Source organism: Gobius niger (genome assembly GCF_951799975.1).
Source record: "Gobius niger genome assembly, chromosome: 20".
NCBI classification, from domain to species: Eukaryota; Metazoa; Chordata; class Actinopteri; order Gobiiformes; family Gobiidae; genus Gobius; species Gobius niger.
This window is the reverse complement of record NC_136871.1, coordinates 16,678,133-16,695,293: the sequence shown is the minus strand read 5'-3', so window position 1 is coordinate 16,695,293 and position 17,161 is coordinate 16,678,133. Positions and strand designations below refer to the sequence as shown.

Below are 17,161 nucleotides of genomic sequence, written 5' to 3'. Positions count from 1 at the left end.
AAAAAAAAACAGACAAAAACAGTTTTCTAGGTTTTGGCTTTCAAATGAGTCGCTACTCTGGCCTATAGGCTGTAAACTCCAGCTTTTAGATTTGGGTAAAGCTGAACTGGAGAAAGAAGGGGGGTTAAGAGGTTAAATAATGTGTTATAATCGTGACCCCTCCATTGAAGAAAAATGCAACAACTAACTGCAGTTTTATACAAGGACAGTGGTTGTATCAAATTTAAATCTTGGTACATTCAAATTCAATGTATCAGTGATTATTTTGGCGACTACGAAGTACATTTGGACACAGGAAGCTACACTCAAAAGAGAGTGCTGAATTGGGCGCTTACCTTCCAGTATAATTGAGATCATATGGGGCGACGCGCGCACCTTTGACACATGCATACGCCGCATTCATCAGTAATAATCATGTCCCCTGACCCCCAGCCTGGGCTCTGTCTAAGCACGCACCTTTTAACTCCATAAACACCCGCTTTGTGAAATTGGGGTCAACTTAGTCTTCCACAGCGCCATCACGCCACCACCAGCAGCAGCAGCAGTGTCCGTCCACAAATGATTCAGTGGATGTTCACATGTGGATTAATCTCACTCTTCCACATGATTATTATGTCAAAAGGCGGTTCGAGAAAGGACTAATATGAGAGAAAACGAGTGCCTGGACATACGGCACTGCCCACCCACATACAACTGCAGACTACTTTTAGAAACCTTTTGCTCCAAGGACACAACATAGCACCAGGGTTTATCAACTGAGAAGCCAGAATTACTATTATTTGGTGACATTACAGCTTGAATTGTACTTCTCCGAATGTTTATAAAGTTGTCGTTAAAGTGCATGATTAAGGCTGTGACAGGAGTTATTCGAGCAGCGGCTGATTGAGGCTCCATAGGTTCATATGATGGGGCCGGCACATGTGTGTTAATGGCACAGATGTTCTGAAGCAGGCGGAGAAGGTGAAATGGAGACCACCAGCCAGAAAGGTGCACTCACAAAGCATCCCTCTGATGATTAGCTGGAATTTGAAGAACCTGGCTCCTTGTGGCAAAGTGAACCCCATGATCATCCTCCTCCACAGCACCACCACCGCCGCACAATAATGAGCTACCAATGCACGTAAAAACGGACTTGGCATGCTTCAGTGACTCTAAATTGTGTCTGTAAATGTTGGGACGATTTTGTGTTTTAGTGTTCAAGAGAGGAAGGAATCGTTTGCTGTGGCTTTTTAATATGTAGAGCAGTGTTTCCTAATCAGGGGTACGTTGGTCGCTGGGGGTATGAAAGCACTTAGCAGGTGGTACTTGGAGTTACTTCAGATTCAAAAAAGACTAATTGAAAAAAAGTGTCAGTAAGCCATGTTTTGAACAGATCACTTTGTCTTTTTTACACAATCTAAGCTATAGTTGATTATTTTCAAAATAATTGGCAGCAATCTCAACATAAGGGGCGCGTGAAGTATAAAAGAAACGTCAGGAGTATGTGAGACAAAAACGATTGGCAACCACTGAGTTAGAGCACCAGTATTTATTTTTTTTAGTCAGGCGAGCCAGACCCTTTTCCTTATTAGTGTAGGACGAGGCACAAAGATATGTGATACTGAATCTTTAAAGGACGGTCAAATAAAGGCCAAAATAATGTTCTAGTAACTCAGCGCCACCATTGATTATCACTGTATATTTGTTTTTCTTTTTTTTAAAAACTAAAAAAACTAAAAAAAACTATTTTTTTTAATTCCTGCACTTTTTCCTTCATAGTTTAAATACTTTGTACTCTCAAGAATGACGAGTGAAATAACTCTGTAAAGTCGAATCCACAAATACATTCGGCAAAATTTAAACATAATGTTTATCTATTTAATATTACTGAATTACAAATTATTTATTCTGTCAGCATGTATTTTTTATTTACTTTAATGTTTATATTTTTAAATTGATTGTTGGTCGGATCTTTAGTCTTTTGCGAATCGCTGCCATACAACTATGTGCACAATAACTGTGAGACGAGCATGTATCAGATGTATCGGAATTTCTTATTAAATATTTTTCTGATGCCTAAAGATAATCATAGTATTGAACCAACATTGGAATATTCACAAAGAGCTTCAAGTGACTTTGCAGGAGAGACAAAAAGAGCTCTAATGGGCCTTCTTTTGCAGACACTTATGAAGACAAAATACATAATGTTATCCTTTTACGTATTGTAAGAATGTCATACAAGCGATATTTCACTTTGAAGACAATACATATATTTCTGTTGAATTATGTTTTTATCCTTGGCTCTGATTAATAATTTACACTGTAGCTCGAAATCCATGGCAGATATTTTTGTGATTTTTGTCGTAAATATAGATCTTAAGTTCAAGACAGCCTGCAATGTTTCCAATGGCCTTCAGTGTTTTTAGCCAGAGTGGCAGCATTCTGAGAATTGTGGTTTGTTATAATCTTGTAGCCCAGAATGTGTTTCTTTTTCTCATTGTTAAATTACTACAATTGTGAAAAGTGAACAAAGAGCAGTGCATTAGTGAAAATACATTTAATAATTAAAACAGTTACACAAAAGGAATGCCAGCGAGAGGTCCTTAGAATACAAAATGTTGACCTACTGCGTACGCTTGAGTCCAGTCCTCAAAAGTGGCCAGAATTAGCTCAAGACACGGCTGTTCAATTTGGTTTCTGTCCTCTAAAAGCGCTCCGATTTCAGTTCACTGCAGGTGGGCCGCTCCTCACTGCTTGAAAGTCTTTGCTGTCCGTTAGATTCACTCTTACAGAGTCCAGAGTCACTCCTCCTGAGAGCTGTCTAAGTGGGCGCCTGAAGCAGAGTCCGTGTGGTGCTCAGGGTCTGCGGCCACTCTCTCCTGCTCACACAGCTGCTCACTGCTCGGGATGGAGTTCTTCTTTGGACGCCCTTTGGGTTTCGTAGGCGACTCCAGACCTCCCCCCTGTAGCACCTGCAGGACACACACCAAAATAAAGGTTACAGTAAGAATGTCATGGATGGACATCATTTACGTTTGAGTAAAAACGAAGGTTAATGTGTTATTGTTGTTTCTGTGGAATAAAGAGCGAGGGGAGATGAAGAAGACGATCAGCACAAAGAGTCAATCTCACAACGTTCAAGTACAGTGTCCATGTTCTGCAGCCTTATCCTCTAAGCTATTGTGCATTCATCCATGTATTAACCTCACAATGCAACTGGAATAAGCTTGTCTGTTTAACACTTCAAACTTTTGGCATATGCCCTATAGATAACATTATTTAATTTTGCCAATATGATGAAAAAGATAAGATAAGATTTCTCTCATATGTTTATGTTTTGCATATACTGTCTAGAGAATTGCAATTCTTTGCTTTTACAATTTCAAAATCTGCAACACCTACAATAAAACAGCTTTGTTCTTCTAATATACTATGTCATAATTACATTCATAATCCAAGGCGTCGTGAATTTAGAAATGTTACTTACAATTTTCTTCCACTTCATTCTTCTGTTTTGGTACCACGTTTTCACTTGAAGCTGACTGAGACCCAAGGACTCTGCCAGATCTATTCTGTAAAAAAAAACAAATCATCCTAAATATTTTAAAATAACACTACAATGTCTGTATCCATGGCAAAATCTAAACATTTGATGATAGTGACTTGCTGATCTATTCGTTTCCCTCTTTTCCTCCCACAGGATGCGCTTATCACACAGCCAGTTTGATGCTTTACGCAATAAAAAATAGGAATTATATTCCTTCTAATGTATTATCAGATATTCGTATTTTTTTACGATTAATACCAAATGTTTTGGGGAACAAATAACCTACAGGTGTTTGCAGTAATATTTTGTGTCGCCGTGATTTGGGAAAAAAAAAACTGAGCACTTGCTTCGAACCAGCAAATGTGTCCATGCGCATTATGCCCCAAGGTGGCACTTTCTGTTTATTATAGCCTATAGAAAAAGGCCTGGATTTACCTATCCGGGGTGGACAAGTACTTCTGCTTCTCGAAGCGCTTCTCCAGGCCCATGAGCTGCAGCTCGGTGAATACTGTGCGGCTACGACGACCCTTCTTCGTTTTGCCAACCCCGTCCGCAACGTGCTCCAATTTCCCGCGGAGGTGAAGGTCCAGTGGCAGGTGGTGAGACGCAGAGCCGATTTGAAGGCCCGGCGCAGCGGACAGAAGAGGGGAACCAAGCGGAGAGGCAAGCGAGCAGGACAAAGGTGACATGGGGAACTTGAGCAGACTGGTCTGATCCCCTTTGAGCACTGCACGGACACACAAGAGCAATCAGACTCCGTTAAAGCACTATTATTATTATGTCCGGCCTATTTATTTAGGAGGAAAAGACTCTGCAAAATTAGACGCACTTCTGGAACAAATACAATCTCTTAAAGAGACAAGATGACAAGTTAAACAATTAAAAAGACAAGTTGTTGAATTTTTGCAAAACATTTTAACGGTTACACGCATTAAGACTTTTAAATAATTAGCTTTTTTTTGTCTATTTGGTTCTTGGTGCTGCTTCGTTGCTTCAACATTTTGGCCGCAACACCATGTTATTTATGATAGAGCGAATTAAAGGCCTACCCCAGTTTTATCACGCACAATCATACAATTCAAGCAAACCTTGGATTACATTTTTTTGTTACAGACACTCCTATTTCGTGCACCATAATTCAGATTTAAAATCTCTGTAAATATTTAAGTTTATAAGACACTTTACTGACTTCAATATTGAAAAGAAAAGTTGGCTGAACTTTTACGCAATGATATACGGCTGTTACGCACGACTCTGCTTGCCTACCACATGCAACAATTACAAATGTATGATTAATCAGTTTTCATTGATCATTGTCATTTAAAAAAAAGCCAATATTAAATTATCAACTGACCCGAATCTGACAAGATCAATTCTAACCGTCTGAAGTAAGACGTCTTAATTATCATGTCTGATTTAGGGCTACGTTTTTCTACAAAAAGGGAAGCAAATAAAAAGAACATGGTGTTTTGCTAATAATTTTACATTTTTACTAATTTGCAAATAATGAATAACTGAATCGCGTTTTCCGCATGCGTTAAAGTTAATAGACGAGAAAAACATCCACCAGTCGAGCGTGAAAGATTTGACCCTCGTCTTACCAAGCTGACTGTGGAAGGGCCGAGCAGACAGCAGAGCCTGGACGCCAAACTTGAGCAACTCTCCGGCGTGAGCGGAGGCTTTCTGTTCCTCATGGTCAGTGAGAATCTCCTCTATCATGAAACTCCGGTAGCGGTGCGTCCTATGGTCGAGGTGCGCATCTGGAGGGTAGAAATGCGCCCCCATGTCCAAGGGATGCTGCATGGTAAGGCTCTGGTCACCTTCCCTCGCACCTCAATGACACATATTTCCTCTGCAGTGTCCTATAAGTCCAGAACCAGCGCTTCACATCACAGTTATCCAGATACAACACCGTGCGTCTTTGCGCGTAAATCCAGGCTATATATTAAAGCTCCGTTCACTTGTAACCTAGAGCTAACCTTTGACCAAACTGGGGAGGTCGCCTCCTCCGTGCCCACTTTTGGAGAGATGTGAGCAGCTCTTGAGCCTGAGCGCGTCACCTTGGCAGTGAGTGGTGGGATAGACTTTGAGTTTTATGAGATCGTTAAAGCTCCACCTCTTCTCGTGCTCGTCTGCTGCTGGCCTCCATCTGCACATGCAAAAACATAGACTGGCATGGTTTTTATGCAAAAGGGAAGAAAATAAGGAGACGCACTTCAGACACTGGTGACTTAGGGACGTACAGATTATTTGACAGCAGTGGAAATGTTGTAACCTTTCTGGCAGAGGAAACGTTTGTTGGGTCGTTTTAACAGTTATAGTTAAAGTGGTCTACACCATGGGCGCAGATAGCGGGGGGGACGGGGGGGACATGACGTACCCAGATTTTCATTCACCTGGATCCGTCCCCCTCACTTTTATGAAGAAAAATATCTTGCAAGCATTTTGCAATGTGCGAAACAGCGCCTCCCTTGACCATTCACTTTGATATGCGGCGAGAAACGGTATTGCGCTCATGTGTTTGTGTTGACTGGGCTGTGCGTGTGTCAAAATGCGAAACGCGAGCTGTTGGTTTACTTGGTTATCAGACAGTGTAGCCTACGTCAGGACTGCTTTTTCATACGTCATGTGGCATGCTTGGTGAGTGATTAGAAACCGTACCAATACGCATTATTGTCTTGCAATGATGGGCAATTAAGTTTGATAGGTTGTCATGCCTGAGCAGCTTTGTCCCCCCCAGTTTCAAAAACCTATCTGCGCCCCTGGTCTACACACGGCAGAAGACGACACTTTAATGGGGGTAGCCTTTGTTAATGGCTATTTGAGAGGCGTTTCTTCATTGCATTTAAACAACAGTTTGGACAGCCAACATAGGCCTACGCTATAGGCGAGCAAGCCAATACAAATGTCTGCATTTTATGACAACAAAACAAACATGCCATATTAATGGCCTCGGCTGAACTTAAATTTAATCACCACATTTTAACTATATGCATTTTGGACAATTATTAGTCATGGGCAATTCCACAATTGAATAGGCTATAGACATATTAGGCCTACGTCTAAATGCGGTGGTGTGAGAAACACCAAGAATCTGCTCAACCAAAATCAAATAAAATGCCAAATTTCTGCAAAATTTTAACGACGTGTGAATTTTGACAAATCTGGAAATCTAAGGCGTAGAAAACAGACAACAAACTTACACATGGAGGTGCAGTGGATTCAATATGAGAACAATGGTGACAGGCAGACTATTGGTTGGCCAATCAGACACAACAACAACAACAACAACAACAACAACAACAACAACAACCAAACAATTAAACAATTAACAAAAGTCCATACACACAAACAAAATTAAACAAAATTGGGCTTTTAAGTTGAATTTGATTTTTAAAAAGGAGGAAACTGGTGGACAGGCCGGGAAGAAGAGCCCTCTATGTGCACACACCGCCCTCTGCTGGTTACTCCAGATATTACAAGTAGGGCGTCGTAACACTGTTATCCAAATGATCTTGCCAAAAGAATTCTGCTTAGGGCAAAAGAAGAGTCTAACATAAATGCCCACATTTATGGGTGAGGAGGAGGTTCGTCAAACAGCTGACAGCTGTTGCGTACGTTTGGTCACGTGACAGCGCTGGACAGTTCTTCAGGACAACATGTCAGGTTGCTAAAGTACTTAGCCGACCAAATGATGTGGCTACTGGACAACCGGGCTTTGACTGGCTCGGATATAAACACGACCATGGTCATCGACAAATGAACCTGTTATGTCAAAACGCTCAAAAAGGAAGTCGGACTTAAAAGCAGGAAAAACAGTAAGTTGGTGCGTTAGCTTCGGCTAATCTTTTACCTAGCTATAACGGTAAATCTTTCCCTACGACATCAGCACCACTGTCCTTACTGTGTAGATTACTACTACTACTACTACTACTACTACTACTACTACTACTACTACTACTACTACTACTACTACTACTACTACACTTAGCTAGTTGGAGAGCCCGCGGGTGTTGCTGTTATTTATTTTCTTTATGAGTAACTTTACCATTACAGTAACATGAGAACTCTTTATTTATGATGATAAATAACACATTTTGTGACAAATTTAGCCAAGTTTACAGACTGTTGTAGGCTCACATTTTATAAAAGTCATATTAGTTCACAATAATGTGTATTGCTCTCTATTTTTGAAACACCCGGCTGCTGATGTGCTGTGAAACCAAACTATCAGCCTGGCCTGTTGTTATATTTCCTGCTGCTTTATTTCACAATCATCTTCCACACGTCAATCCATGGGGACCATCTTGTCAGATATCACACATCCCACACTCACTGGCAACATTTCTGACTGTATAGAGAGCTTTCATGCCACCCATTTCCATCACAGTAGTTCTCAGTATGTTGGCCTCATACATTTTTTGGGGGCTAATTTCTCTTATGGCTTACACAGCGGTTGATATTTAGCCTTAATAAAGTGTGCACCAAATATGCTACCACCATATGCACCTGAGTCTCTGAGATGACCCCAAAACGAAAACCCAAGCTTTCCAGGTCTCTTGCTCATTCTTTGGCTACAAGGGCCACCTGTTCTCACATCCAAACTACACTGTCCTGACGTGACACCAGAGCTAGTTCTGATTCCCCCTCTGTTGCACTGTGCTTTAGTGTCATACCAGTTTAAGAGAAGTGTCAATTACAGCTGGAGGAGTCCAAAAGGCATTGTGGATGGAAAAAGACAGGCTCTAACTTTACAGCATCAATAATTCACTGACTACAGGAGCCTCACATTCAAACAGGTATGCAGCTGTGACCTCATCATGACCTGGCCCTGTCTGCAGATGCACAAGAACAAAGGGGCCACATGAACAAATTATGGTTCAACAATCAGAAAGCAAAGAGTAAAAGATAAAAAATCATGACTGCGAAAAATAAAATAAAATACAAATTGAAGCATGCCTAAATATGATAAGATGAGTAGTAAGAATAACGTTCCAAATTTAGGCAAGCATTTTTGTTTGTTTGTTTGTTAACTTTATTGTCCCCGTAGGGAAATTTGTTCTCTGCATTTAACCCATCCTTCGATGCCGCTGGGGCAACCCGTAAGGAGCAGTGGTCGACGGCAGTGCCGCGCCCGGGGACCCATCTCCATGATGTGGAGCCAGGCTGATGGTCAGAATCACCTGGCTGGAGGATTCACCTATTGCACATGTTTTTAGTGGTAGGGGAAACCGGAGTACCCGGAGGAAACCTACGCATTTTATTCATGCAGTGTAAGACATACGACTGTTGTGACAAATACTGTGCAACATAAACAACAGAACTCCTTCCGTCTGATCTCCCACAATGCATTCAGAGCACATGCAGGATTTAAACGCTGTATTCGGTGCATTCCCATTAACCCTAGTCACTTGAAACCTGAACACTTTTGACGCAACACGGCAGTTCATGCCAGCACTCAGCAGCTTCTAATGTTATCGTGAATGGCAAAAGTCAAATGTCAAATGGTCATCAGGCTATCACAAAACATCACTATTTGCAGCACAAGGATCTGCTCAGTCGTGAACGGAGCATGTTGAGACGTGTGCTGTGAAGGTGCAGAGTTTCTGTCCCTGTAAAGAAACGGTGTTTCTTCATGTCTGATGAAGGGCTCACACGCCCAAAACGTCACATGTGGTGCAAGAAATAAAAGTCCCTTTTTGGAAGCTCAAGCTGTGCAGAGTCACCTTCGTTTTTTTTCATTGTTTACTTTTGACTCTTACACGCTACTCAGCTTTGGATGTGCATGTCTACTGACTCTTGCTCAACTTTTCAGTTTATAACATCAATTTTCAATTAAACCATGTATGTTTTATGTCCATGAGTTAGCACATAGCTGATTAGCCGGTGTTGTGCTTGTAAACTCTTAATATTAGATTTTTTTGAAAATCAATGCTAAATATGAATGTGACATTTTTTAACACGTGACCGGAAGGGGCCTGTTCAGCTCTATTAGGTCTGTGAGTGCCGAGTGGTGCTGCTGAGTAAAAGTATTCATATTGGGTAAACAATGCTTAGAAATATGCCTTTATGTGTTGCTGGCCTGTTTTTTATACGCCTGTAAAAGTTGTGTAGTGCTACCACAACCACAAGTAGTAGGAAACAGGACATGACTGTGATGAGGTACAAGAAAAACGTTGAATAAAATTAGCAAGTCTCTCAAAAAATGATCATGCACTTTGTATATTTTTCATTGATTTTCTGATAATGCCAGTTCCAAACAGTTCACTCCATCCATTGTGCATTCGAGGCTCTTCTTCCCTGATGTGCGGACCACACCCTCTTCCTCCCAGAGGTGCAGTTGTTCACCGGTGACACCTGAGCTGCTGACTTGGTGGCTCAGTTTGCACTTTTGCCTGTTCCCTTGAGTGTCCTGCCAGGCAACGCTCATATCTCATTTATGTGCTCACCTCGCTATCAGCCGCCCGCCCACAGAGCCGCGCACAGCCGCTCCCATTGGTGTGTATTTGACAGTTTTTGTCCCCACCTTCAGCTTGTGCCATGGCAGCCGGAGTCAGCCTCGTGAGTGACCTTCCCCTCCTCAGCGCTGGAGTTCACTCTGGAGCCAACAGCGCAAACATGGAGATGGGTAAGAGCAATTATTATTTTTTAGATATTTTGTCAGACTAATGCCAAAGAATAACAATTTCTGAATCTTCCTAAAATATTCTGTGTTCTATGGATAACATTTGCACAATGTGCTATATTTAGGTACTCACTTTTTATAGATTTTTTATATTTTATTGTTTGTCTTATCTTTTGTGTATCTTAAAGGATCTTTTTGACAGGCTATTTTCATTGATATGCTCTGAGGGTTGTCGAGTTGTTGGTGAATTCATTCGGCGCTGCCTCAGAGCATCACTGAGCAGGATCAGTTCACTTTTTGGCTTCAGGTGAATCCTGTGCTGGTTTCCAGCTCCAAGACAGGATTACAGATCACACTAATCACAAAAAACCCCACATCATTTGCTTTAATAATTATATCGATCTACATCAGTAGCTAAACATTATTTAATGGTCTATATGCACAGAAGTGACACATGACCTTCGATTGGCCACTGGTCTTCCACGTTTACATGCACACCATGAATCTGATCATGATTTGATCTTTGATGTTCTGAGATTATTGAAGTGACATGTAAACAGCATAATCTATTTATAAACCGGTAATCTGATTTCTTTCCAATCTTTCACAACTGACCAGGATAGTAAAGCAAAAATGCCAAACCACTGTGACATAAGGCTGAAAAATAAAATATTTTTTAGGGCATGGCAATATGGCCTAAAATTTATATCCTGATATAAAAAATGAAATATTACAATGACCATGTATTTCACGATATATTGTTTATTGTTTTATTAGGATCCCCATTAGCTGCCTGTTTAATGGCAGCTAGTCTTCCTGAGGTCCTTCAATATATATTAAATATATTATTATATTAGATATAACTGACTACATACAAACTACTTCAAAATCCCACCCTTGCGCCTATTGGAAAGATTAGTTCAAAGATAGATTGTTTTTCTTGCAAATATGATAAACTCAAACAATTTACATCCTTTATTTCCTTTTACTTTTTAAGCACATGCCCCTGTGTCCTACACTGTCAGTGTTTATGCTGCTCTGATGGAGCTGCTCTCCATCTGCGCATGGTCCTGACCTCAGTCAAGATCAGCTAGAGTGTGCATGCAAATAATATTGTGTCTACAACAATATAAAAAAATACAACAATATTAGAAGATTATACCGCTGTAACAATAGAGTTATCCATGAAATAAATCCCAAATTTGACAGATTAATTGATATTTCAAATGACATTGAGAACCGTATGTTACGCATGGTAAAAACATTACATCAGATGTGAGTAATTAAATAAACAGGAAGCAGTAGAGCTGCTGACGTTGGAAAGTCCAGTCAGAAATCACATGTCAGTTCTGTGCGTAGCCCATTACAGAAATAATAATTGCTATCGCATTCAATGCTCGAAAGTGTATTGACTTGTTATGCAATGATTGATCAGTGGTAATGTTTGTTTGTTAAAAAACATGATGAAACCAAAGCACCTAATCTCTTCCATCTCTCTAGAATTCAGATTTTCCTCTCTCTCTTTGCCAACAAGTTCGGCTGGTTAGCTGTTGAATACCAACCACTTTGGCTCACTGACATTGTGGGGAACTATGTGCAAATGGACAACCATAATAGATGATATATCATTAATACACATCTGTCAGTGATGCCTCATCATGAATTTGAACAGATCTTTTGAACAAGGCCTGAGCTGCTCTGCATTCTTTGATAGCTGCCGCCAATCTGCGTATGTGGTATGTGCGCTGTGCCCAGCCCACCTCCCTGTGAGGGCTTTGGAAATAGTTGTCATGGTGACATTTAGATGCTGCTGATAGGTTGTATTGGCTCTCTTTGCCTATGACTGATTGTTGTTTGATGATTCAGCTTGGGCACATTGCACTGAGTCGGCAGCACAGTTAGTTGAGGCTACAGTAGGTGGCAGACTATAGGACAGTAGCATGCAGCGGCACAGAGGCTCATTGGAGGGGGACATGGTGCCCAGTGAACGGGGCCATGAACGGCGCCACTCGGCCTGTGACACTCTGCTCAGAGTCTTGAGACGCAGACGTGGCTCTGCTTTGGAAAGTCGCAGAGTCATGGCAGCTGTCAGTGAGGAGAAAATTCTGGCTGAGCGTAAAACTTTTCTCTTTGTTGGTTGGTTTACTCTGTTTATTTTCCCAGCTTTATATGTGTTTTTTCGTCTTTGTCTTGTAGCCACTGCAAGGATCCCAACAGCGAAGTACACCAAGATGGGGGAGACCCTGAGGCATGTTATCCCGGGCCATATGCAGTGCTCCATGGCCTGTGGAGGGAGAGCGTGTAAATATGAAAACCCCTCTCGCTGGAGCGATGAGGAGCAGGCCATCAAAGGGCTCTACTCATCCTGGTACGTCTGTACACTCTGCCCTACACCACCAGTGCTGGTCACTGGAGGCTCAATCAATGATTGCGTAACTTGTCCTCTACAATACAATGCTTTTAAAATCACTTTATTGAAAGTAATAAATCATCTGCTCTAGTTAAGTGCTTGGTTGTTATTGATTTTTATTTGTTTAGTTCGGGCCAGCTCAATATTTGGAAACATGGATATCATTTGGTCGTTATTAGAAGCTGTTGCTAAGCTACATTTCACAAATAGTTAAGGCAGATATTTTTGCATAAAAAGTATTTAACAAAGACCTAGACTAGCATGTCTCACTTTATACTTTAGGCATAGTTTATAATGTTTGGTTTAAAACTATGGTAGTACCATGAGAATATTAAAAGTGTAGATAACTACTCAATGCTCTTGTAAAGTATTTGTACAAGTAGAAGAAGAAGAAGAAACATTTTCTTAATGCTTAACACCCGCCACCAAATGGTCAGTTTTGCTCAGTATTGTAACATATCATGTGCTTTTTTCCTAGGATAACTGACAACTTGCTAGCTATGGCCAGGCCTTCTACTGAGATCATAGAGAAATACCATATTATTGAACAGTTCCGGCGGTATGTGTTCCAGAAACATCTGAATATTGTTTGTTTTTATGTGAATTGAACGTTGTTGTTTTCTGGCTCAGTTGCGGGTTGAAGACAGTCATTAACCTGCAGCGGCCTGGAGAGCATGCGAGCTGTGGAAACCCTTTAGAACAGGAGAGTGGCTTCACTTACAAACCTGAGATCTTCATGGAGGCAGGCAGTGAGTACAACCTGTGCACGGGTCTCGATTACCGTGTCTATTTGTAACATGAAAGCGGCACAGGATGTATGTCCTTAAGCATCTCCTTTCTAAGAAGCTGCAGAAGGATGGGCTTAAAGCTTTTCTCAAAATTATGAATGAGAGCGTGTTTTTGTTTAAGCAGTATAATAGTCCCATGTAACCGGGTATTTACTGCTGAGATTTTTGTTCTGCAGCCTTTAACGAGCGCCCTTGAGATTTTTATTAGCGCTAATCATGTTTACTGCTTTAACTCTACTCTTTCAGTCTATTACTACAACTTTGGCTGGAAAGACTATGGTGTGGCATCCCTCACTACAATCCTAGACATGGTCAAAGTCATGTCATTTGCTGTTCAAGAGGGCAAAATGGCTATCCACTGTCATGCTGGCCTCGGAAGAACAGGTTTGTGCCAGTATCGTGCGTTATATTGATTTCATGTACAGTATTACAAAAGATTCCAAAAGTATTGTGTTGTTCTAGGTGTGCTGGTGGCCTGTTATTTGGTGTTTACCTCCCGGATGAGTGCTGACCAGGCCATTCTGTTTGTACGTGCCAAAAGACCCAACTCCATCCAGACACGCGGCCAGCTGCTGTGTGTCCGCGAGTTTGCTCAATTCCTCATCCCTCTGCGCAACATCTTCTCCTGCTCTGAACCCAAAGCTTGTGCTGTCACTTTGTCCCAGTACCTGACCCGCCAGCGCCACCTGCTTCATGGCTACGAGGCTCGCCAGCTCAAACATGTACCAAAGATTGTCCAGCTTGTGTGCCAGCTCCTTTCTGACATCGCGGCGAACCGACTGGCGGAGATTGAGGAGCAGTGGCTGGAGATTCCCGACCTCACTGCCGAAGTGGAGAAAACCGTATCCCAGCAGGCCCTACAGCAGCTCGGCAATGAACTGAGAGGAAAGGGCATTCCAGTGTCACCTTGTTCATCCCACCCGTCCTGCCCAGCACTTCTCCATGTCCGGCCTCTTGAAGATCAGCCATTGATGAGCGAATATGAGCTGGACTGGAACATACCTCTTCGACTGTCTCTCACCTACAAAGGCCTCAGCTACAGTGACTCTGTCCTTCATAAGCTCAACTATGATGAACTGTACTTGGGAGATGTGAACAAAAAAGAACCACTTAACCATCTGGTGCATCATTCTTTCTCTCACAGCAGCCTTATTCCATGTAGCCAGCCTACATTGCCTACCCTCTGCCATCCAGACTGTGACAGCAAACTTCAAATACCTAAGCCTCAAGCTCAGAAAGACGCACAATCACCATTTTTGAAGAAACGACTACAGAAGGGCCACCAGAGTTTGTCTTTAGATTTGTCTGAACCGTTGAGAAGCTTCTATAACAGTTCTACACTACCGGCCTCAGCTGTCCAGACAGGCTGTGGTGTCGCTGTTTCAGAGCAGCACTCCAGTGTAGGGGGAAGAGGAGAGTCAGTGGAGGTTCCTTTGATAAACCTTCAGTCAGAGCTCTCCCCCGACAGTAGACGTCTGCTTGTAGCTAAAGCCTTGGCCATGGACCAGACAGACCCTGAACTGAATTCCAAAGTTACAATGTGGCAGGTAATGAAAGTGTTTTTTTGGTTGTCGTCTGTGTGCCTGTTTGGTGTGAGAGGTTATGATGGTCTGATATTTGTGGTCCACAGACTGAACTGAACTCCAGGGAAGGGGTGTGGGAGAGGCTTTGCACGGAGAGAGAGCCACTGGTGCTGTCTGCTCTGATGTGGTCCTGGTTAGAGCAACTGAAGGAGCCAATCATCAGCAGCGAGGATGTGACAGCATTGAGTGAGACCAATGTCAACCCTCAAGAGGCTCTAAACTCACTAGAAAAGGTATGTGAATGTGCTTCTAGTTAAAATATATAACTCCAGTCCTATTTCTTAATAACACGTGTTATACATGCACACACATTCATACACACATTAGATACAGTACGTAACTGTGACTTGTCGTTATACCGCAGAGCCACAGGCTGACTCTTCTTTGCATTCTGGAATGTGCTGCTCATCTTCTGCCTTTGCCTGAGGATGTGGAAATACGTTTTCTCACACAAACAATAAAAGTGTTTACAAAGGTGAGTGAAAACAGCTCTGCTGCACGGTAGCGCAGCGGTTAGTGCTCTCGCTTCACAGCTAGAAGGTCCGGGTTCGATTCCCACCAGGGACGGGGCCTTTCTGTGTGGAGTTTGCATGTTCTCCCCGTGTCTGCGTAGGTTTCCTCCGGGCACTCCGGTTTCCCCTACCACTAAAAACATGCACAATAGGCCAGGATGAATGATGTGTGAGTGAATGGTGGTGGTCAGAGGGTCCGTTGGCGCAGACGTGTGTAGTCGCGAAAGCGCCTCTGACTGTCTCCCCCAGGGGAAACTGAAGCTACAAACGTAGCTTTCCACCACCGAGTATGGAGTGAATGTACAACTGTCTCATGTAAAGCGCTTTGTGACTATATGTCTGTGAAAGGCGCTATATAAATAAAGATCTTCTTCTTCTTCTGTATAATGTACAGTTTTTAATGCAGATTTTTTGAGCTGCTGTCTTTGCTTTACAGATTGACCCTGACTCAGAGATAAACAAGGGCTTTTATTCAACTCTTAAGTCTATTTTGACTTTAATTCTTCATGAACTGTGTGACAAAGCTCAGGAGGACGATGAGGACTCCTGATCCAGCCTTAACATTCCTCTTAAAAATCTCAGCAGGGTATACTGTATTTTCTGGGCATTCATATTTTTTAGAACAGATTTCTGCCAATGTCTAGACTGAAATATACTGTATTTAAAACTGACATATGTTTTCTTTTAATGCTCTTAATAGACCTAAGCACTGCCAATTGTCCATGTGCCACAGTTATGTTGTACTACTGTAATGTTTGGGGAACTCCTTGATTTTAGCTGTAAAACAGTTAGACGATGACTGAGTCTCATGTTCTCATGATGTTTTAATGTAAAATTATTTAAATGTGTTGGGAAAGGGTTCTAATTTAAACCCAAAGATATTTAACACTGTGCAGAGCAAAGCGAACTATGTGTCTTATTTATATTAATTGTTCTGTAACCTAATGACAAGTTGCTTTCTTGGCATGCTATGTGTTTCTTAGTTTGAAATTCAAACTTTTGCTACTTCTAGCAATGCAATTTAGTGTTTGTGCTTTGGGACATCCCAAATCAATACCAAAAACTGTTGTATGTGCATTTAAAGCATCAATCTGCTCCCTCTACTGAATAACAAACAGCCTTGTGGTTTTAATAAACCTTATTTGTGTGTAAATGGATTAAGACATATACTGTGGAAATGTATTTATTTTTATTTATTCTTTTTTGCAGCTGTACAATATTAAAACTGTGACTGACTAGAGCTGTGTTCAGATGATTGCATTTCCGACTTTATTATTTCCATTTCAATAACTTCTATTCTTTGGACATCTCCCTGCCAGTGGGAGATGTCCAAAGATGCCAGTTGAGTGGTTAAATATATTTTAAATTGTACGTTTTGTAACTCACTTGCTCAGGCACTGCAGATGGAAACTAGCTCAAGGTAAATCTGCTGCAAGCAAAGCATCTTTAATTAATGTTTTTTTGCACATTGTCCCTGTTGAAATAAACTAAACTTTAAATGTAGCTATGTGGTCGTAACGCACAATACCAAAGCACAGGCACAAATAGCTTTGTTTTCAGTTTTCCCATTGACAGAATTTAGCTGCTATTCACATTTCTGTCCAGTAGATGGCGTTAATGGTCGGCTAGTGCGTTCTAAACATACGAGGAAGCCGGACCGCGCAGAGGGCGGACACTGACATGGCAGCCAGGTGGGTGCACATTTTTTCCTTGTACG

General features: G+C 41.7%; 2 protein-coding genes across 3 annotated transcripts; one reads left to right on the top strand and one right to left on the bottom strand.

The window, feature by feature from the left end:
- Positions 1–2,780: 2,780 nt before the first annotated feature.
- barx1 (BARX homeobox 1) lies at positions 2,781–5,329 on the bottom strand (the record flags this gene model as incomplete). Its single annotated transcript, XM_079578477.1, has 4 exons — positions 2,781–2,951; positions 3,467–3,551; positions 3,962–4,253; positions 5,128–5,329. 4 exons carry the CDS (start codon positions 5,327–5,329, stop codon positions 2,781–2,783), a joined length of 750 nt encoding a protein of 249 aa, XP_079434603.1.
- Positions 5,330–7,008: 1,679 nt separating this feature from the next.
- Positions 7,009–16,648, top strand: ptpdc1a (protein tyrosine phosphatase domain containing 1a). Of its 2 annotated transcripts, XM_079578691.1 has the most exons (10): positions 7,009–7,344; positions 10,059–10,154; positions 12,348–12,519; positions 13,040–13,120; positions 13,192–13,310; positions 13,596–13,733; positions 13,812–14,896; positions 14,980–15,165; positions 15,297–15,407; positions 15,881–16,644. In XM_079578691.1, exons 2-10 carry the CDS (start codon positions 10,067–10,069, stop codon positions 15,992–15,994), a joined length of 2,094 nt encoding a protein of 697 aa, XP_079434817.1. In that variant the 5' UTR covers positions 7,009–7,344; positions 10,059–10,066; the 3' UTR covers positions 15,995–16,644. The 2 variants fall into 2 exon arrangements, with proteins under 2 accessions (XP_079434817.1, XP_079434816.1); XM_079578690.1 differs by lacking the exons at positions 7,009–7,344; positions 10,059–10,154 and adding an exon at positions 12,004–12,266 and having other exon boundaries at positions 15,881–16,648.
- Positions 16,649–17,161: the final 513 nt, after the last annotated feature.